We start from the raw sequence: 19,834 nt of genomic DNA, 5'->3' as shown, positions 1-19,834 counted from the left end.
GTGACCTCAAAATCAACAGGGGTCATCTGCAAGTCATGATCAATCTACCCATGAAGTTTCATGATCTTAGGCGTATGCGTTCTTGAGTAATCATTCAAAATCCATTTTACTATTTCAGGTCACCGTGACCTTGACCTTTGACCTAGTGACCTCAAAATCAATAGGGGTCATCTGCGAATCATGATCAATGTACCTATCAAGTTTCATGATCCTAGGCCCAAGCGTTTTTGAGTTATCGTCTGACAACCACCTGGTGGACGGACCGACAGACTGACCGACAGACCGACATGAGCATAGCAATATACCCCCTTTTCTTCGAAGGGGGGCATAAAAAAATAATAATTTAAAGATGAGTCTCATGATTATTATATCATAATTTTATTTCAATTTAATCTTGATAAACATACTTAATTATGAAAAAAGAAATTAACATAGTGCAAACATGTACAAATGTAATAATGAGTAAGTAAAAAATCTCCCAAAAAAGGGAAACGTTGGAAAATTCCCCCTCGTGAGGGTAGCAACCCGCTTTCCCTAAAATGGATTGAGGGCCCTGGTCACCCTAACTTTTCAAGAACATGGATTTGTAAGGCTGTGCAGGCTAAAAAACTGTTTGACAAAAAAAAAGTCTAAAAAGTATGCCATTGGTTTATTATTAATAGAATAATTGTTTAATTATATCGACTTTGAACATGTTTTTATTGTATTTTAATGTGATAAAAACCCATAAACATCTAAAAGGTACTCTCTTTTGTTGTGTTTTGCTGACAGTCAGACAGTGGGACTGACAGAAACTGATTCGGACGGACAAAAATTTCAAGTCTGTCAGTCTGAATGACTGACAAATTTTTCAAGTTTTGGCAAACCCTGGACAATGTTTTTTTTTTTTTTAATTACCCATCAGGGCTTTTTTTCCTGACTTTGTGAAGCGGCCCTGGCCCCTCACTTTGTGAAAAAATGAGTCGCGAACTTGTCAAAATTGTGAAAAATTGAGTCGCGAACTTTTCAAAATTGTGAAAAATTGAGTCGCGAACTTCTTAAAATTGTGAAAAAACGAGTCGCGAACTTCTTTAAATTGTGAAATTCAAAGTTCAATGCATTAGCATAGCTAAAGCATGTTAAACACTTGAATATTATCAAAATTTCCTTAAATAATGCAATAAAAGGCATATTTTCCTTCTATGAATACTGTATTTGATACAATAACAACACATATACATATATCTGATTTGCAAAAAATTATTCATGTACCAAATGCAACTAAAATACCTGGTCCCAACAATTCTTTACCACAGGAATAACATTTATAAACATAGAACATTTCAAGGGCACATAACTCAGACATGTTCTGGACTTTACAGCTTTAGAACTCTGTTCTTTTTACTCTTGAAAATGTCAATAATTCTCTCAAAATCTGAAGAGGAAAATTCCTTCTTCATGATAATTTTCATGTTCTGTGAGCCTGACCCTCGCCAGTGTATGATGATCTCCCTGGGAGGTTGTCATTTGATCTGAAACATTAGGTATACATTGAAAAACAGTACTTTTGTAAGAAATGTAAACAAGTTATTTTGTTTTTCACATTTTTTCACAAAGCATAAATAGACTACATATCCCGGTGTGACCCAAATTCGACGATATAACGGTTACATAAAGCAATATTTCGCAAATAATGAAAGAAATTATATAGCAAAAAATAATAATTTTTAACTCGGCTGTAATACTTTGAAATGATTCCAAGACATTAATCATCCATTTAAATTTAAATCGATAAAAATAGAACATCGTCGAATTTAGATGTCGTCGAATTTGGGTTACGGTAGGATACAAAGTTTGAATCATGAATATGTGTCATGAATATGCATTTAAATGAAAAAAATATATATGAAAAAACCACATTATTACATGTACTTTAACCAAGATTTCCAATCGTAAACAGATACGAATAACAAGTCTCGGTCATCAATACTAGGGGACGTTTTGACTAGGGGCCGTTTTGACTAGCTTCCATCAATACATAAGCCGCGGCAGATACTTTCACTTTTATCAAATGACTTTCCTTATAATGTTATCAATGTGCATGTTTCAAATCTTACCCTTCTGTAGAAAGCTTTTGTTTCTTTACTGTTATCCCAAATTTAAATAAATCGGGATTATTTTGCGTTTTTTTTTAATTTTCTTTGTGTAGTAGAGAGCGTTCGGCGTCGCCATTTTTATAGTGACGTTGCTGGGCAGAGCTTTTACTATTTACGCCGGTTTCACCGGTTACACAACACTTTAAAATCGATTAAAACAAACAAACATCGGTAACAAGCGAGTCGACAGTTTTTCGCGAATTCGGAATTAAAAACGAGGTTATGAAACTTATATTTCTGTTCCGAAATGGCCGTTTTCGACAGTTTTGAGCACAAAAAGTCCGTTTTTCACGATTTAAAACGGCCGTTTTTGTAAATATTCACGGCCATGTCAGGTTTGTGAATTGGCCGTGTCAAAATTGTGAAATGTCCGTCCACGGCCAATCGCAAAGAAGGAAAAAAAGCCCTGCCCATTGTTTATTATAATGCATACACATACTAAATTAATAAAAATCTTCCAACAAACGTCTTCTTAAAAAAAAGATAGTTTGACTAAAAAATGTACATAGATATTGACGAGGTAAATCACTCGCCATTTTCTAAAGCAACGGAAGTGCGTCATTATGCGTTATTAAATCGCTGTCACCCCCCTCGCTTATTGAAATGCGCGAGCAGGCTGGGAACCTCGCTCTTTCTTTATCTACTTTCAGTTTCAACAGAAACATCCACAGAGGAAGTGATAAATCCCTGTAACTATTGTTTCTCATAATTAATGGGGCAATCAACAAAATATATTGTAAACTGCATACACATGAGTCATTCCTTACCCATTTGTTTGCCATGGTGATTTCCAGAAAAAAAATCAGCACGTCAAAAATCAAATCTGGAGCCCAGTGTTAAGTGGCTGTTATTGTGTATAAAGAGCGAGGTTCCCGGCCTGCGCCGGTATATCAATAAGCGAGCGGGATGACAGCGATTTAATTATTAATATGACGCACTTCCGTTCCTTTAGAAAATGGCGAGTGATTTACCTTGTCAATATCTATAGATACATAGTCGAGCTATCTTTTTTTTAACAAGACGTTTTGTCGAAAGATTTTATTAATTTAGCATGTGTATGCATTATAACTAAAAAAACAATAAATTAAGGTTCATGTTAAGTGACAAACCATATGAAATTTACATATGGTTTAAAAAATTATATATTATTTCTACATATGTATACATTTTCAAGAAAAAAAATCACAAATCTTAGTTATAATGTCATTATTAGAAAAATTATCCAGTATATGGCAAATTCTCAAATCCATTAAAAAGAACACACATGAACCAAATAAAACCACCAACAGTATTGGCCAGTTATATTTAAGGTACTACTACCATTGAAATGCGTCAATAAAGCCCCACAACGACACTATGCGAATTTCAAAATGAACATGTTTATACCATGAGTTGCTATTTATAGATTTTGGAAAAAGTCTAAGTTTCCAATTGCATAGCATGCGATCAAGAGGAGTTATGACGTTATGAAATATAGTTCATGAAACAATATCATTTTCCTATTATCTCCATAACAATGACGCTTACGTGAAATTCACTAGTTCAATAGAATCTTGATACATTTAAGTCTCCTCCCGATTTAATTTCATCTGTCGTTCATCTCTGTCAGCAAATTGTATTGATCCGCATTTACGAATTTATTAAATATTGCTTACATATTTTATTTATTTGATTAAATAACTTGAAAATACCTTTTAAACAAATTATAAAAACTTAAGACAAATTAACGAATCAATAATATTTTATAAATTGTCGAAATTGAAAAGAAATATTTTTCGAATATACTTCCGGCAAATAATGGCTAGCTGAACAGGTAAACATGACAAGACAATAACAAATGCATTTTTTATCGATGACAAGACTTTTATAGAAAGGTAAATGTTCACTTGGTTTAATATGTACGTGTGCCTAGTCCAAATACAGTACACTCCACGCGTTTTCCCCAATTTCCCTCCATACTCCGCGGTGATTGACCTAGAGGGAGATTAAGAAAATCCCGCCAGACGCGGCGTTTGCATGATTTTGGATGCGGCGGTTAACGATCAGCAAAACTGATAAACCGACGCAGCAGCCCTCGGCGTTGGCAACGCGGGGGAAACTCCGCGTTTCACGAGATAACGATCAATTTAATTTTGTTTGACTTCCTGATTTTCAAATAAAATTACATTTATTGCAAGTACATACATGTACATTTAGTATAATATTAACAATAAAACAAACAACCAAGATAGATCGATCCCGACGTGGTTGTAGAAGTAGTTGTTGTTGTATAGAAAACTCGTTGATTTACGACAAACAAAACGTCGTCTTTTAATTAATACTTACCAATTAATATAAACACAGTTTGCAACATTGTTTTTATTTTGATAATTTAACCCTTTCCCTGATAGACCATCTGATCTGTCACTCCAGGCCAATACCAGTCCTGCTGTTCTGATAACAATGACTCCATATACAGCTGATAAGCCTGACTACACCATCTCAATAGGGTTATTGGGAAAATAATGGAAACATTCCAGGTTTTTTTTTCCACTTTTTGGGAAGATAGCCCATGGCTTTGGAATTGGGAATTTTAACGGCATTTTCATGAAATTGGGAAAATAAATTCATTAGCCTTTTTTTCCACATGAAAAGTCCGCTGATTAGGGAAATACTAAATTTGATTTAACTCTTTATAATCATTCAAATTAAAAGGAAAACATAATATAATACTTTGTTAGATGTAATTGAATTAAAATTTAGATAAAATACACATAAGATTTCTTTCTAAAAAAAAAAAAAAAATTTTTTTGGGGAAAAAAGTATACTTTTTGTGATTGGGAACATAGCCGAATTTCGGCTATAAAATCGGGCCAAAAAAAACCCTGCATTCTCAACTGTTACACCTGTCTTGTTTAGGCTTAATTTTCACTTAGTTTCTTGCATTTTACATCATTTGTGTCAATGTAAATATTGTAGAGAAATAAATTCTCATTCCAACCCTATAAATTTTAAGTCTGTATTCTAATAAATAATACGAGGATATAAGTTATAACAAGTAATACAAGCGTATGCGAATGCAACAAGAAATGCAGTGAGAACCCCACCTTAAAATATTGAATTGTAACATTAGGCGATTAATCTTTTGATTTGTCTGCATTTTGTTTTAATTTCAGACTTCATGCAGTTTTCAGATCATAATCTCTGCGCTTTATTACCCGAATTCGTTAGTTTCTGGACACGTGTGCTTCTGAAAAAAGCCACCGGGATTGCGTTTTATGGCCCAAACAAGCCCAAAGTGTCTAGTATCCCGTGTGTTTTATCCCTAAATGTTAGATAAGCACATGCATTATTATCCCCACGCTTTTTGAAAAAAAGGTGGGGATATTGTGGTTATCTCCGCCGTCCGTCCGTCCGTCTGTCCGTCCGTCCTGGCCACTATCTCCTCCTACACTAAAAGCACTAGAACCTTGAAACTTTCACACATGGTAGCTATGAGCATATGTGCGACCCTGCACTATTTGGAAGTTTGATCTGACCCCTGGGTCAAAAGTTATAGCGGTTGGGGTGGGGCCGCGTCAGAAATTATCACTCATTTTTTTAGGTTATTTTACATTTACTTCTTTATTTCTACACCGATTCACTTCAAATTGATACTGGACCTCTCTTATGACAATACGGTCAATCTCGACCATGCATGGCCCCATTCCCAACCCTGGGGCGCCCCGCCCACATAGGCCACACCCACCAAAAATTTCCATTTACTATAATTTTTTCATTTCTACACGGATTCACTTCAAATTGATACTGAACTTTTGTTATGACATTAGGGTCAATCTCAACTATGCATGGCCCCAATCCCAACCCTGGGGCGCCCGCCCACATAGGCCACACCCACCAAAAAATTCCATTTACTATATTTTTTTCATTTCTACACGGATTCACTTCAAATTGATACTGAACTTCTCTTATGACATTAGGGTCAATCTCAACTATGCATGGCCCCATAACCAACCCTGGGGCCCCGCCCACATAGACCACACCCACCCAAAATTGCCTTTACTATAATTTCTTCATTTCTACACCGATTCACTTCAAATTGATATTGAACTTCTCTTATGACAATACAGTCAATCTCAACTATGCATGGCCCCATTACCAACCCTGGGGCCCCGCCCACATAGACCACACCCACCCAAAATTGCCTTTTACTATAACTTCTTCATTTCTACACCAATTCACTTCTAATTGATACTGAACTTCTCTTATGACAATACGGTCAATCTCAGCTATGCATGGCCCCATTGCCAACCCTGGGGCACACCTAGGTCAAACATTCGGCGTGGGGATACGCGTCGGCCTCTGCCGCGCCATTTCTAGTTAATTATTATGTTGGTCAGTACAAAAGGCCTACTGAAAACCGCCGACTGCGTCTTTGTTTTATTGCCCAATCAAGCAGCGATAATCCAATATCCTGTGTATTACAAAAACACCAACTTTAAATTAGCAGGTGTCGTCTGTCAAAACCATGATTATATTTGTCAGTAAATATATCGAAGTAATTCTCGTAAATGATCTCGGAAACGGGACTTGCTTTAAACATTTATCATTACGATATTAATTTTCATAAGATAAATGAGAACTAAACAAACATACACAGACAACATAAAATATAAATAATTATGACAAATTAAATGGAAAAAAACGTTGGTCTAGTTTCGAAAAATCACTTTTACTTTCTCCCAATTTCCAGAAAATGACTTGTACATATTGCATAAAATCTAAATATAGATGACGCTGTTAATTGGTCGTTGTAAAAGAATATTCATGAACTGTACACGGCACTTTGCGTGCAATCAGATACAGTACAATAATTGTTGCAATATTGAAGGAACTAAAATATGAAAATGATACAGCCTTTATTACTTTTATTTTATTCAGGAAAATGTCAAAATCATTTGCGAGATGCCCCAATACTTAAATGGAAATTCACTACGAAGCTTTTACGTTGCTGTCTGCGCTACGCAGTTTTTGTTATAAATAAATACACCCACGCCTATTTTCGCGCGCTTTTTGTCCAAACAAAGACTTGACACGGAAATATCATGGGCATATACGTGTATTTATTTCTGGCTACAATTTGTAACAGAACATTAACTGTACACGATGCGCGCACACCACATTAAGTTATTTACACGTGTTGGACTATCCTTGTACCGATTGGACACCTCAAATCTTTAAATATAAACATATGCCGAAATTCATGTGATACTTGAGAAAAATGTCCGATGTTTGTGTTAATGAGTTTTTTTAGCACTTTTGTCGTCAATATCAATCAGAATTTGCATTTGAAAATGGACATTGGGAATATACGGGATTATCGGGTAATGGATAGACACGGACAAATTCGCATCTATGCGGTAATCGATAGAGACGGTAATAAACGCATGTATCGGGGAATCGATAGACTCGGGATTATACGCATCTATCGGGGAAAGGGTTAATCCAAAGTTTTCATGTAAGCAGGTGATTTTCTATACTGAACATGTAAGGCCAAAAAAAAAAATAGTCTTGGTTCAGGGAACATGGCCAGAAAAATGTAGGGGGGTAGGTAGGTTTTTTTTTTTTTTTTTTTTTTTTTTTTTTTTTACCCAGTCGACTGATTTCAGGGTAAAAAAGGGTCAGTTAATGCACCCATGATTGTTTAAACACTGACCAAATGATTAACATTGCACATGTGGTGTTAAGTTGTTGTATATTATTCATCATTTCAATATTTCTAGCTCTTTATGCACCTTTTGCCTTTTAATCACCCTCTGTACTAATGCTAACCTGCGTAGTAACATGTGTCCATGGTGACATGGTGAGTGGATTCACAGAGACCCATGTAAGGCATTAGCTAGGTCTTGGTGTACTTCATTACAGTGCACTCAGGTCCTGGGGGTTCAGGTTAGAAGAGCATGTAAAAGATTGTCTTTAAGACCAACATCCATATAAAGTTTCATGACTATAGCTCAAACACTTTTGGATTCAACATTGTGGGACGGACAGACAGGGGCAAAATCTAAATGCTCACCTTAAGTGGGGGCATTGAAATTTGATACACCATTAAGTGACCTCAAAAACTCTTAACATTCATCATTCAAGAGCCTAGACAGCTTGGAAAAACCACGTTTCTATTTCAAATTTATTAACATACAACAGATCGTATTAAGGATACTGAAAACTGGCTTTCAAATACATGTTTTATAATAGTACAAGACACAAAAATTGGTCAACATATTAAAGATAGCTGTTTTAATAGTTAAATCTACAATACTGCTTGAAAAGTTTGATGCATGATGTAATGGGGGGGGGAGGTACTTTGACATTTCCCTTAAAGTTTACTTTAATGTTTGTCCTATTTTAAAGAGTTACTTCTTGGACTTTCCAAATTTTCTCTGAACAATTGGTTCTTTTCTCATATCTCGGCATTTCTGGCAGATGGGTAGAACAGTTTTATATAATGTCTTCAACTCCGCATCTGTCTCGGCCCCAGGGTCTCCACAATGAGCACACAGGTCTTTGCGGCCAAGTTCTGCACCATAATAACACAATTCTACTGGAGTAGCACATTGGACAAACGGCCGTGTAACAACAGTTTTTTTCATTTCAGACAGAGCTGCAGATGGGGGGAACAAGTGGGCCCCACATGAAAATTCGTATTCGCTCAGGAACATGGCTAATGCAACCTCTTTTCTTTGGTTCAACTTAGTCTTTGAGTAAACGACACGTGGCTTCCTACATTCAACACAAATGGCAACTGCACGTGCGTTTTGACTGGACAGTGGCACATCAGCCACTGATTCAATGCTTGTATCATTCACCTGAGGCTGACCAGAAGTTTCTCGTTCTTCATCCTCTTCAATTTCTCCATGACTTTCAACCGAGCTTCCAGGTCTAGGCTTGGCTGTGTTTTTCTTGCAAACTTTCTTATCTGTCAATGATGGTCTGTCTTTTTCTGTTGTTTCTTGATTTGTTGCCTGTTCGTAAGGGAGAAAGTGTTCACGTGTGTCATCCAGTTCCGGCTCTGGAAGCCACTTTAGTTTCTCTTCTTCCATTTGCTTTGGTGCACAACAAGATGTGTCATTACATTTCTTTATCTGGAATGTGTAATTGGTTTCCCTACAATGTTTTTCCTTCCACTCTAGATACGCAGCGCATTTGTTTGTGTTTGCCTTCTGCAGTCTTTCCAGGTCTAATTCTGGGAAAAGCTCTCTTAAATGCCTTTTAAGAAGGTCGAGGTCATCATCTGTAGGTGGGGTCATGCATTGAATTGGTTCCTCCTTCAGTTTAAGTTTTCTGAACCTATTCTCAATCAACGCCTGAACAGGTTCAATAGAGTCTTTCCACTTAGAAAGCAATTCTGGGTGTTTTCTTAGCAACTCTCTTATTGAGGCTACACTGTTACATCTTTTTAGCTTTAATTCTGTCTCATCATCTTGCCTTTCTCTTTCAGTGGCTACGTTCTGGAGACCATAATTGAGTATAGACATTATTCTCTCCGCAGGGTTCACATAGCTTTGTCCTGGAGCGCATCTTACTGTTATTAGCATATCCAGATCAAGTTCTCTAAAAAGACATATGTTGGCGCATTTCACTTGCTCTAAAGTATTTCTTTGATCTGTGCCGCCGTCAGTGTACTTTAAGAGAACCTTTGGGTTTGTCTGGTTTCTTTGCACTATCTTCCTGATGTTCATGGCATGTCTGATTGGTGATGCGGACTGGGTGACAGAATCATTAACGAACGTCGTCACCTGTCCCCTTACAAAGGACTGCTGGACAGAGTCAGGTATGGAACACTGCAATGCAACACTTGGGGTCAAAGAGGTAGCCTTCATATCATGGTCTAGACTTGACAATTCAGCATCAATAGGTGCAATGCTTTGACGACCTCTTACACCTGTAGAGATAGGCCTGTGAGGTTCACCAACAGGTACCTTAGCCTTGTCATCCACGCAAAAAAACAGACAATCATCTTTCAGTTCAATCGACCTACACTTCAAATATTTGAAGAGAGCAGCACAGTAATGATCATCAGGATGCTGTGCTCTAAGTTGCCTTCGCTGGATTTTGTATTGGATAGGTATTCTTGAAGTAAATGTGAGGGCAGTGGATGAGTATGGATTACGAGGGGTAAACTGCAGGCGAACTAGACTTTTGGATGGTATCGGAGTTCCCTCTGGGCATGAAGTTGCTGTTTCCGCGATCATATCGGACAGTGAAATCCAACGAGACATGTGAGCAACTCCAGATCCATGGCGTCTTTCATCTGCTGCTTCAATATGTTGTACTTGTTCACAAAGTTTCTCAAAAAACACATCATACTTGTTGTTAGGGCGCCCAGGGTTTAGGTGACGCAAATCATTCACAAGCCCACATTCACCTAAAGACATCAAATGCAACCGCTGTTGTGTATCTGGATGACTCATGGCTGCAGCATCTAATGCTAATTCTGAGTACATGTAATCAATAATGGCTGGTTTAATTTTAGCTATATTGGAAATTTTCCTTTTAAAATCATTTTTTTGGGCTCTTGTATGAAACTCTTTCAAAAACGGTCTCATTCTCTGCACTAGCCGAGCTGCATCTGTCATCATTTCAGAATCAGACCTGTTCTCAGGTACCTGGGAAAGAATATATGTAGTACCAATCCCTCCCCCAGGACAAAATCTAATAACATCTACAGGAACACTCAATTGCAAACTGTCAAAGAAACGAAAATTTTGCATACTATTCTCAAATGGTTTTTCAACATGCAGATTTTCATCAAATAAAACAGGATTTTCAGTGTCAGAACTTACAACAGCTTTGTCAAGCAATGTGTATTTGTCTTTAACAACAGATATTGATTTCTTACAATGAAAGACTGATGCATTCTGATCAACAGTCCTACATGGAAAAGACAGCTCCTTATTTATAGCAGTTGTAGTTGCCTGTTTGTTTAAATATTGTTCATAAGATGACAGACATGATGCTAAAGCTTCAACACTTGCACGAAGCTCTGGCCATTTTCCTGTTGTAGAGTTTACGTAAGGTTTCTCTAATAAACTGAATAAACATTCCGCATGACTCTGAAGTCCGCTACTGTTCATCGGCTCGGATTTCTGCTTCTTCCTTTTTGTGTCATTGTACCCGTCAAACTGTTCAAACAGGTCCGGGACAGGCTGTACATCTTTCTGCTTTTTGGAGGTGATGTTAATCGTGTCCATCTGGTTTGTTATGTACCACAATGCATTGCAGACAGTCTGAAATTGCAACAATATGAAAGAAATATTGTATTTCCTTTTTAATAGTACAAACATGATTTCCTGATATAATTTAATATTATATATTTTCCAAATACTTTTAATAAGATGTTATAAATGTGTAACTTTCTCAATTTAAAAATGATGAAATTTTATTTAAACAAGAGCTGTCACTGTAAGATGACAAATGCCCACGGTTCAAAAACTAAATGCCTCCCTTAGGGGGCATAAAAGGGTTTTATAAACGAATACTAAATAAAAAATAAAAATCCCAGTTTAATATAGAAGTCAAATAGGTTTCCCATGCCATATTGTTAGTATTTTTAGTAATACAAGCACCATTCTTTAAAAAAAAACAAGAATAAAAGCGATATTCAGGCGGTATTAAATTTGCAGTTTTGTAAGTACCGGTAGGTGATGGACTTGCTTCTATTAAATTTTGTATCAAAGCGACAGATTTAACACTTTGACTTCTTTCTATGTTTAATATTAATACACAGCACAATACAAAACACATGTACAAAATTTAGTATAACACTGCCACCAACTATAAGTATGATTAATACTATATATATTAAGGAAGCACAGAAGAGTAAAAGAAGAGTATACATGGGAATGAGTAGCTTCAAGCATGTCAGATTTATACTTGTTTCGGGTCTGCAACCTCCAACATATTTAATTAAATATCCCAAAAATTAACAAGTATTTGTTTGATGCTACTCATAGTCTGATACAAATATTAAAAGAGCTTTCCTAAAATAAAGAAGCTAAAGAGGGTTGCACTTCAGTTTAAATCATGAAAGTTGAGTTTAATACCAAATCACACCATCTGTAAAAAGAATAACAATAATTGTTTTAATACTTCCTGCTTTTTTTCATTATTTTTTTTATAGTTTTTTTTACATTAATATACAATATCAACTTGAGATATTTGCAGATTCAAACAAACTATATATAGATTATTTTTTATTTATATTAATCAAATTGTTTATATATAATTTTTTATCAAAATGTGTTTGAAATATTATTAAAATATTGTTTTTACATTTTGCTATATGCTCTATAATAGCACAAACTGCATCAATCAAACTCACCTGCACAAAGTAACCACCATCAGTCACTGCATTGTCTCTTGGAAACTTGGTATCCATTCTATCGCACAGGTCTATTATGGCATTGTACAACTCATCCTTCCGGTTAAGTCCCGTCAGTACTCCAGAGCTGAAGGGAACAGGAAAATAAAGTTCACAGAGTCATTTTAGAACCCACCAAAGATGTGTACCCGGTATGTTCAATAAAATTTATTTTATTAATTAAAAGATGAAAAATAGGCGGAAACACATGGGTTTAAAAAATTCAGACAGCAGACAACAAAGTTAACCCTTTGCATGCTGGGAAAATTGTCGTCTGCTAAAATGTCGTCTGCTGAATTTATAAAAATAGCATTTTCTTCATTTTTTCTCAAAGAATACTATCAGAATAGCAAACAGTTTGGATCCAGATGAGACGCCACGTTCTGTGGCGTCTCATCTGGATCCAAACTGTTTGCAAAGGCCTTAAAAATTCGGTTCCCGCATTGTAAGGGTTAAACTACAGACAAATGAAGTATTAATTGATTTGAAAATTATTAAATGTTTATTTTTTTACATTTGCAATTTAATATCTTAATATACCTTGCCACTTTTTTTGTGGGCAATGCTTTCCCCTTCATCATTAACACCTGGAAGGCATCAACAGTTTTCTTTGTTGCTTCGTTCGAAATTTTCTCCAGGGAAGATGCCAATATTCCCTTTGGTAAGGTAGTACATGTCATTTTGAGGACCTTCACTCCAAACGCCGAAACCTCAAACAATGGGATGAAACCGTCAATCTGAAATTTTTAAATTGAAACTTATAAACGCAGATTAAGTTTGTCTGTTTGCTACCGTTTACACATGTTAATTTTGTCAAAATAAAAACCTAGAACTGCTATTTTTCATACAAGTATGTATAAAAACTGTGAAATAAAATATTTAATCAAACTGGTGTAAAAGAAGTCTCAAAACATTTATTGTTTTTCCCCAGAACAACTTTATTACGCTACTAAACCGGTAATGGTATAAACTTGACTGTACTTCAATTCCGGTGTTAACTATGTTAACATGGAATTTTAGCAAATATTTTGGTTTGAATCTATTACTTGGGAACCAAATTGTGTTGCGATGAAATTTCAGAAAAATCAACCCTTCAACATATTATAAAAAGTTATCTCTCAAAATGTAACAAAAACGTCCGGTTTAATAAACGTACGAGACGAGTACCTCCCAGAAAGATGTCCCTTCCAGCGAAGTTCCCACAACGAATTTAACCCCATATCGTTGTGGATCCACCGGCCCATGAAGCTCTTTAAAAATGTCAGCTGCTGATGATGAGGTTGGAGTAACTCGCATCAGCTGACAGCCTTTTTGGTGGTCACATTTTTCGAGGTTTATTGCCAACATTAGCGTCGACGTGGACGCCGCCATGTTTATAAAGCGTAAACGAATTGATCTGTCGTTATCGGCTACAATGCGCTATATGTAAAACTCGTTCCGTACCGTACCGAAGAAAAACATCGCCGACGGATTTTTTTCCGCGGACCAAAAAAATCGTTAGGGTCGGGGGCAAAAAATAGGGTCGGTCGGGTTCCCTGAACCAAGACTATTTTTTTTTTTGGCCTAAACAAATGACCCAAGACCCTAAAAATCTCGCAAATCTGTGTGAATTGACAGTTTGACGTACCGTACATCTTCGCTTATAAGACGGGTTTTTTTCCTGAAATTTTAAGGGATAAAGTGGGGAGGTCGTCTTATAAGAGCGTCCTTTAAAAAAAAATGATTTTTTTTTACCGATTTTTGCGACTTGATAACCGTATTTCTGGTGACGATAAGAAACTACTTTCATTTTGACAGCAGATACGCCGCTTAAATCATTATGTTTTAATCTATCTGTTTGGAATACTCGCGAGTTTATTATCGAATACAAATTAAAAATATAGATTTCTTTAAACATATGTGTATAAATAAGTAAAAACTTCTATCAGTGTTCTATTATTTTTTCTATTTGTAGCAATGTACTGCGGATTGTGTTTACTGTGGCAGTGAAGAATAAGCGTTAGGTCGCTTATGTCATTAATTTGATTAGTTTGGAAGCGTTTGTTGTAAAAATCCAAAATAAACTTTTATTTATTTAAATGTATCACTTTCATTTCTATGTTTTGCATATGTTGTTCTATTTTCAGGGAATGCAGGGTACCGTAGGTTTCCACGTATAGCGCGCATTGTTTTACCTTCAAAATTCAAATTAAAAAGCTGGTGCGCGCTATACATTGATACAACACTATCCTGGCTGCTAAATTGGTAAAAAATATGTTGTGTAATCGTAAATAATAAAAATGGCCGCCATGTTTTTTTTCCAGAAAACTACCACCCTATAATCAGGGCTCGCGCTGTCGTTCGCCACTTGAGCCATTTGCGAAAATATTGAGAATTTGGCTCAAGATAAATCCGATTTGCGAAAATACTAAAATTTCGTAAAATTTCATTGAAAACAGCCCCCATTTTAACCCGAAACTGGTTTTCTATATTTTTCTCTTTGTTTCAATGAAAGTATTCGCAATTTGAACAGTGAACGAAAACCCGTCTGCACCTGTATCGAGACATCGCTTGACCTTATTTTTATTGAAGTGCTCATGGTAGCTGGCCAATCAAAACTGAGCTCGCTTACACATGAAATGATGTTGTTGAATGAAACGTAAAAATGGGTGGAGCTATGAATACACAGTTAATATTGTCGTCTGCAAACAAAAGAGCGGCCGGTCGCAAATGTCGTATTATAATATTAAAAATGAAAATAAGCGTGACAATAAATTAATTATGTCCAAGCTGACTATCGATCTAAATTAAAGAGTGATAATTAAATAATTAGTTCTATGTTGTCGATGTTACAACTTTCTGCCGATTTTCGATTGAAATAAAAAGGTGATAATTAATTAATTTGATCGTTTTACTCACACACTATGCTAACTAACAGCGGCGTATTTTAATCAAAGGAAAACGTGAAAAACACGCGCGGTTTAATTTAAGTATAGTATAATCGTACAGACTGAGGGGCCATTGTCGAAACAACAAGAAGTCGCTACTGGTAGATATGAATGCGGTAGAAGAAGTTTTGGTGGAAAATAAATTTGTTTGAAAAAACTTGCAGACATTTCTTTGTTTGTGTTTCTACACTTCTTTATTGATGAATTCCGATGAGGATTGTTGTCGACAGTCCGGAGAGCAGGCAAGGGTAGGTGCAAACGAGGTCTTTTTTGCGATTAACAGTAGGTGTGAAAGGTGGTCATTTTGCACTTCGCTATTGGCAGATGTTATTGAGTAATATGTGCCACGACGCTAATTGACATTTGAGACACTAATTGACACTTGAGAACGTGAAGATATGCAATTGCATTTTGTGTGTATAAATATTGAACGTTCAACAGTGGTGTACTTCAACAACTGTATCCCTGTCTCCCATGCAACATTCAAATTTAACGGTAATGCCCATGCTTTCCCCGTGGAAGAATCCCACGATGTACACTAATTCTTATTTTCTCACGTTTTTCACGAAATGCACGTGGACTGTTAATCTTTTGCTAGAAAATAACAAAATTGTCAGAAAAGTATAGTGCTATGCAACCCATGCTCCTAATCATAATGACGCTTCCTATTTTGAATGCTTCATTAAGCTTTCCAATGCCCCGGATTATTGGATTGTGCAATAGTAATATGGTGGCCATTTTCGGTCCGATTTGGTGGTTTTATTGTCTTTAAATATTTTTTAATCCATTTTTGCATTTAAAAAACAGCCTGCGCGCTATACACGGGAGCGCGCTATACGTGGAAAAATACGGTAACCGAACGTCATTCTTCAAAATTTGCACCTGTTATTTTCAAAAAATAAAGCACCTATTTGTTTCAGTGTTTACAGAAAACAGGGCATCTAATTACCAGTATACCATAATAATTTCACCACCGTAATAATTGTGGCAAACAAACACTTGTCAAATTCTCGTAAAACTCCAATTGTTGTGCAAACACTATTGTGAAAAAAAGATGACAGTTTGTTTATTGCCGACTGACTATCAACATGTGTACCCGTTATCTAGCCGTTAATTCGCTATTTTATTGATACATCGTACAGATAGTACTGACCCCTTACTGGCTTACACATGGCTTGGTGCTGTAAATAGCCTACGACTAACTGACAGACGATACTTGTGTTTATTAAGCGGTTAATTGGGGGATAAATTGACGCAGATGGCATTATACCTCCAACACTAATTAACATAAAGTGACTAACCTTGTATTTGATAGGTCAATATGATGCATACATTAATTGTTTAGTAATTTGATTGGTTGCAAACTTACAGAACGCAATCATACAATCTGAGGTATATAACGCACCGATTTTCATAATCATAATTTCCAAACTATTATATTGCACTCGATTGATCTTTACGATAAAAGATGTCCATGAAGAGAAAGAGAGCGTATTTAATACGGTAACAAATTATAATAAAATAGAATCATTAAACAAATGAAGAATTTAATTATTTGTCATACGACAATTAATGAAGATCCCATTGCATTCAATGTATTTATAGCATGAATAAAATTGAAAATCTTATCGCGCGCAAAATTATAGGAAAACAAATGACAGATGCATTGTCAACGTGCGACACTGAATAATACAATGACTATATTGTAAGTATAAATAAATAAGTGTTATATATAGCCATATACGTCGAGTAACGGTACCTGAAAAACAAAAATAAACAAGGGACAAAACTGTCACAAAACCAGGTTTTCATTGTGAAAAAAAATCTGATAAAGGGAGAAAACTCAAACTGAACTTTTGAAATGAACAAACAAAATTAACCTCCTTTGTAAGTTTGTTTTTTAAAAAAATCTATTTTTAGTCGTGGCGACCTTGACATTAGAGATATTGACGTGATTCTTCCGTGCGACACACCGTCCCATGATGGTGAACAAATGTGCCAAATGATTTATAATCTCACAATGAATGACATAGTTATGGCCAGGACAAGCTCATTTTTGACCTTTGAACTCAAAGTGTGACCTTGACCTTGGAGATATCGACGTAATTATTTCGCGCGACACACTGTCCAATGATGGTGAACAAATGTGCCAAATGATTTTAAAATCTGACAATGAACGACATAGTTATGGCCCAGACAAGCTTGTTCCGCCCGCCCGCATTCGCCAATCTAATAACCAGTTTTTTACCTTCGGAAAACCTGGTTAAAAATATTCATATACATATAAACTCTGCATTAAAATAGGACGACGTGAATCAGGGAACGAATCCGATAACGAGCTTACTTGGTGTATTGTACTTATTAATAAAATGGCCGACCGTCAAATTTTGACTCTTGAAATTTTACCGATTTTCGTCCTTAAAAAATTGCCCCGTCTTATTAGCGAGGCCAAGCAAAATACAGCTAGTCTGGGACCTAAAGTTGGGGTCTCGTCTTATAGTCAAACCGTCTTATAAGGGAAGATGTACGGTAATCAAAGAAAAGCCGCTTCCTGTCTTAAGGCATAACTTACTCAAGTAAACACGTTCAACGAATGCATAAGGAATGGTTTTAATTGTCGGAACAAAGTCAATTCTCTGCTCGCTAATGCATTTATTTTCTCTTTGAAGTAAGGTTATTTTATTGATTGCTAAAAGAAGGTGGTTACTATTGAGTTGATAGTTGCATTTAATAGTCAGTGTTCATTCTAGAAATCGAAAAGTAGGGGGGAATTTCCCCCCTCACTTTGAAAAATAGGGGGGATTTTTCACAAATGGGGGGGGGGAATTGATCAAGTACCATTTATATGTTTTCATTTTCGTTTTAATGTTTATTTGTTTTAACTTCTACATTACTTAAAACAGTCAAGTCAGTGAAATACCATTGTAACTGCTGTTAAATATAACTGCACTTTCCATAGTATATTGCTGACTTAAATAAAAACAAAGGATTATGAAAATAATTGTTCACATGATATTTCTGTATCATTTAACACAATAAAAAAAAAATACTGATTGTCTATCATGATATGATATGAATGATGATATGATATTAAAACCTAAGTCATGTGTCTTAATTAATGTATAAAATTAAGTTTTTACATTCCAGTATCAATGGACAATTTTCTTCCTTAATCATTCACGAGTCGCATCCCTTTATTTTTTAAACGAAATTTCTTATTTTTTAATTAACCCAAGTATCATTTTAAACGAAAATTCTTTAAAGTTTATTAACCCGTGAATCGAAGAGTTAATTCCCTTTGATTTCCGGTGTTTTTCTCAATAAATACGCGAAGCAGAATTTAACAGTTTAAAAAACCCGTAACGGATATCGAGTGCGCGAATTTTCTCGCACACATGCTGCAGATGTGCGCGATCTTTGAAAAAATAGCGCGAATCGCGCGGTCTAGAATGAACACTGAATAGTCACAGTTGTATTCTTGTTGCGTCGACATTCAAAACAATGTTTACCAGTAATTATGGACCAAATCGGCAGAGTGACATTCACGCATGTTAATCCCTTTGTTCAAAACACCGCAGACAGCAGTCTACACAATAGGTTAGTAGACAAGCTTTGCGTGTTTTCAAAACGTCAAACACTTAAAATCCAGTTCCGCCCAGATGTCTTCTTTAATCAGTTTACAATACAATTACTGTTAAAATAATTACTCTACTATAATACCGTAACGATGAAGATTCGGCGTGTATGATTTGAAATTATTTTGGAGGAAATATCAACTTATTCGCGATATAATTTTGTTAAAAAATACCAAAGAAACTTTTAACCGAAATCAACAAAATTCAATATTCTCTGCGCTATAAAGTTTGTATAAAAAAATTCAATACACGCAGGATTTGCAGGAGTATACCTTGTACATTGCAGCATAATTTTCGCGAGCTTTTGTCGGGAAATATACATGATGACTGTATATTGGAAGCATTTGTAAACGTCGTGTTAACATTAAAAATCGTAGTGTGTTTCGGATTACTAATTATTATTGTCATTTGGAAATTTTACGGAACATTTATTCTTGTCTTATATGTGTTATGATTTAAATATTAATTTGTCAAATGTCTTATATTCATTCATATTGTAGACGTACCTGTGAATTAAAAATCATAACTTTTATTTGAGTAATTTTCTATACAATTATCTTTTTTATACATGTACTACAGTATTTAAACAATTTATTATAACAATGTTTTTATTTTTTGGCATGCCTAGTAGCACAGTGCTAAAGCGGTCACTGATAAGAATTACCGACTAGGCTTAAGTAATACATGCCGCGGGAATTAGCGAACGCAGCGTAACGCCAAGCGTTTTATCGAGTTCAT

General features: G+C 35.7%; 2 protein-coding genes and 1 long non-coding RNA gene across 6 annotated transcripts in view; all 3 read right to left on the bottom strand.

The window, feature by feature from the left end:
• LOC127864858 (uncharacterized) overlaps positions 1-19,834 on the bottom strand; it is a 322,960-nt gene that overhangs the window by 29,251 nt on the left and 273,875 nt on the right. The gene's annotated exons all lie outside the window — the stretch shown is intronic.
• Positions 1,172-2,229, bottom strand: LOC127864868 (uncharacterized). Its single transcript, XR_008042327.1, has 2 exons — positions 2,097-2,229; positions 1,172-1,511 (listed from the first exon to the last, which is right to left on the bottom strand). It is a non-coding gene; the product is annotated as an uncharacterized LOC127864868 (long non-coding RNA).
• Positions 7,842-14,005, bottom strand: LOC127864857 (uncharacterized). The gene is made up of 5 exons (XM_052404755.1): positions 13,702-14,005; positions 13,075-13,271; positions 12,496-12,622; positions 12,218-12,230; positions 7,842-11,401 (listed from the first exon to the last, which is right to left on the bottom strand). Exons 3-5 carry the CDS (start codon positions 12,513-12,515, stop codon positions 8,528-8,530), a joined length of 2,907 nt encoding a protein of 968 aa, XP_052260715.1. The 5' UTR covers positions 12,516-12,622; positions 13,075-13,271; positions 13,702-14,005; the 3' UTR covers positions 7,842-8,527.

The sequence above is a fragment of the Dreissena polymorpha genome, chromosome 1 (assembly GCF_020536995.1).
Source record: "Dreissena polymorpha isolate Duluth1 chromosome 1, UMN_Dpol_1.0, whole genome shotgun sequence".
In the NCBI taxonomy this organism is placed as follows: Eukaryota; Metazoa; Mollusca; class Bivalvia; order Myida; family Dreissenidae; genus Dreissena; species Dreissena polymorpha.
The sequence above is the reverse complement of the archived record's forward strand: the minus strand, read 5'-3'. Positions and strand labels throughout refer to the sequence as shown.

Bases quoted from the DNA above. Each gene is read 5' to 3' on its own strand.
- LOC127864857 (XM_052404755.1), bottom strand. From the start codon at position 12,515: ATGGTGGTTACTTTGTGCAG.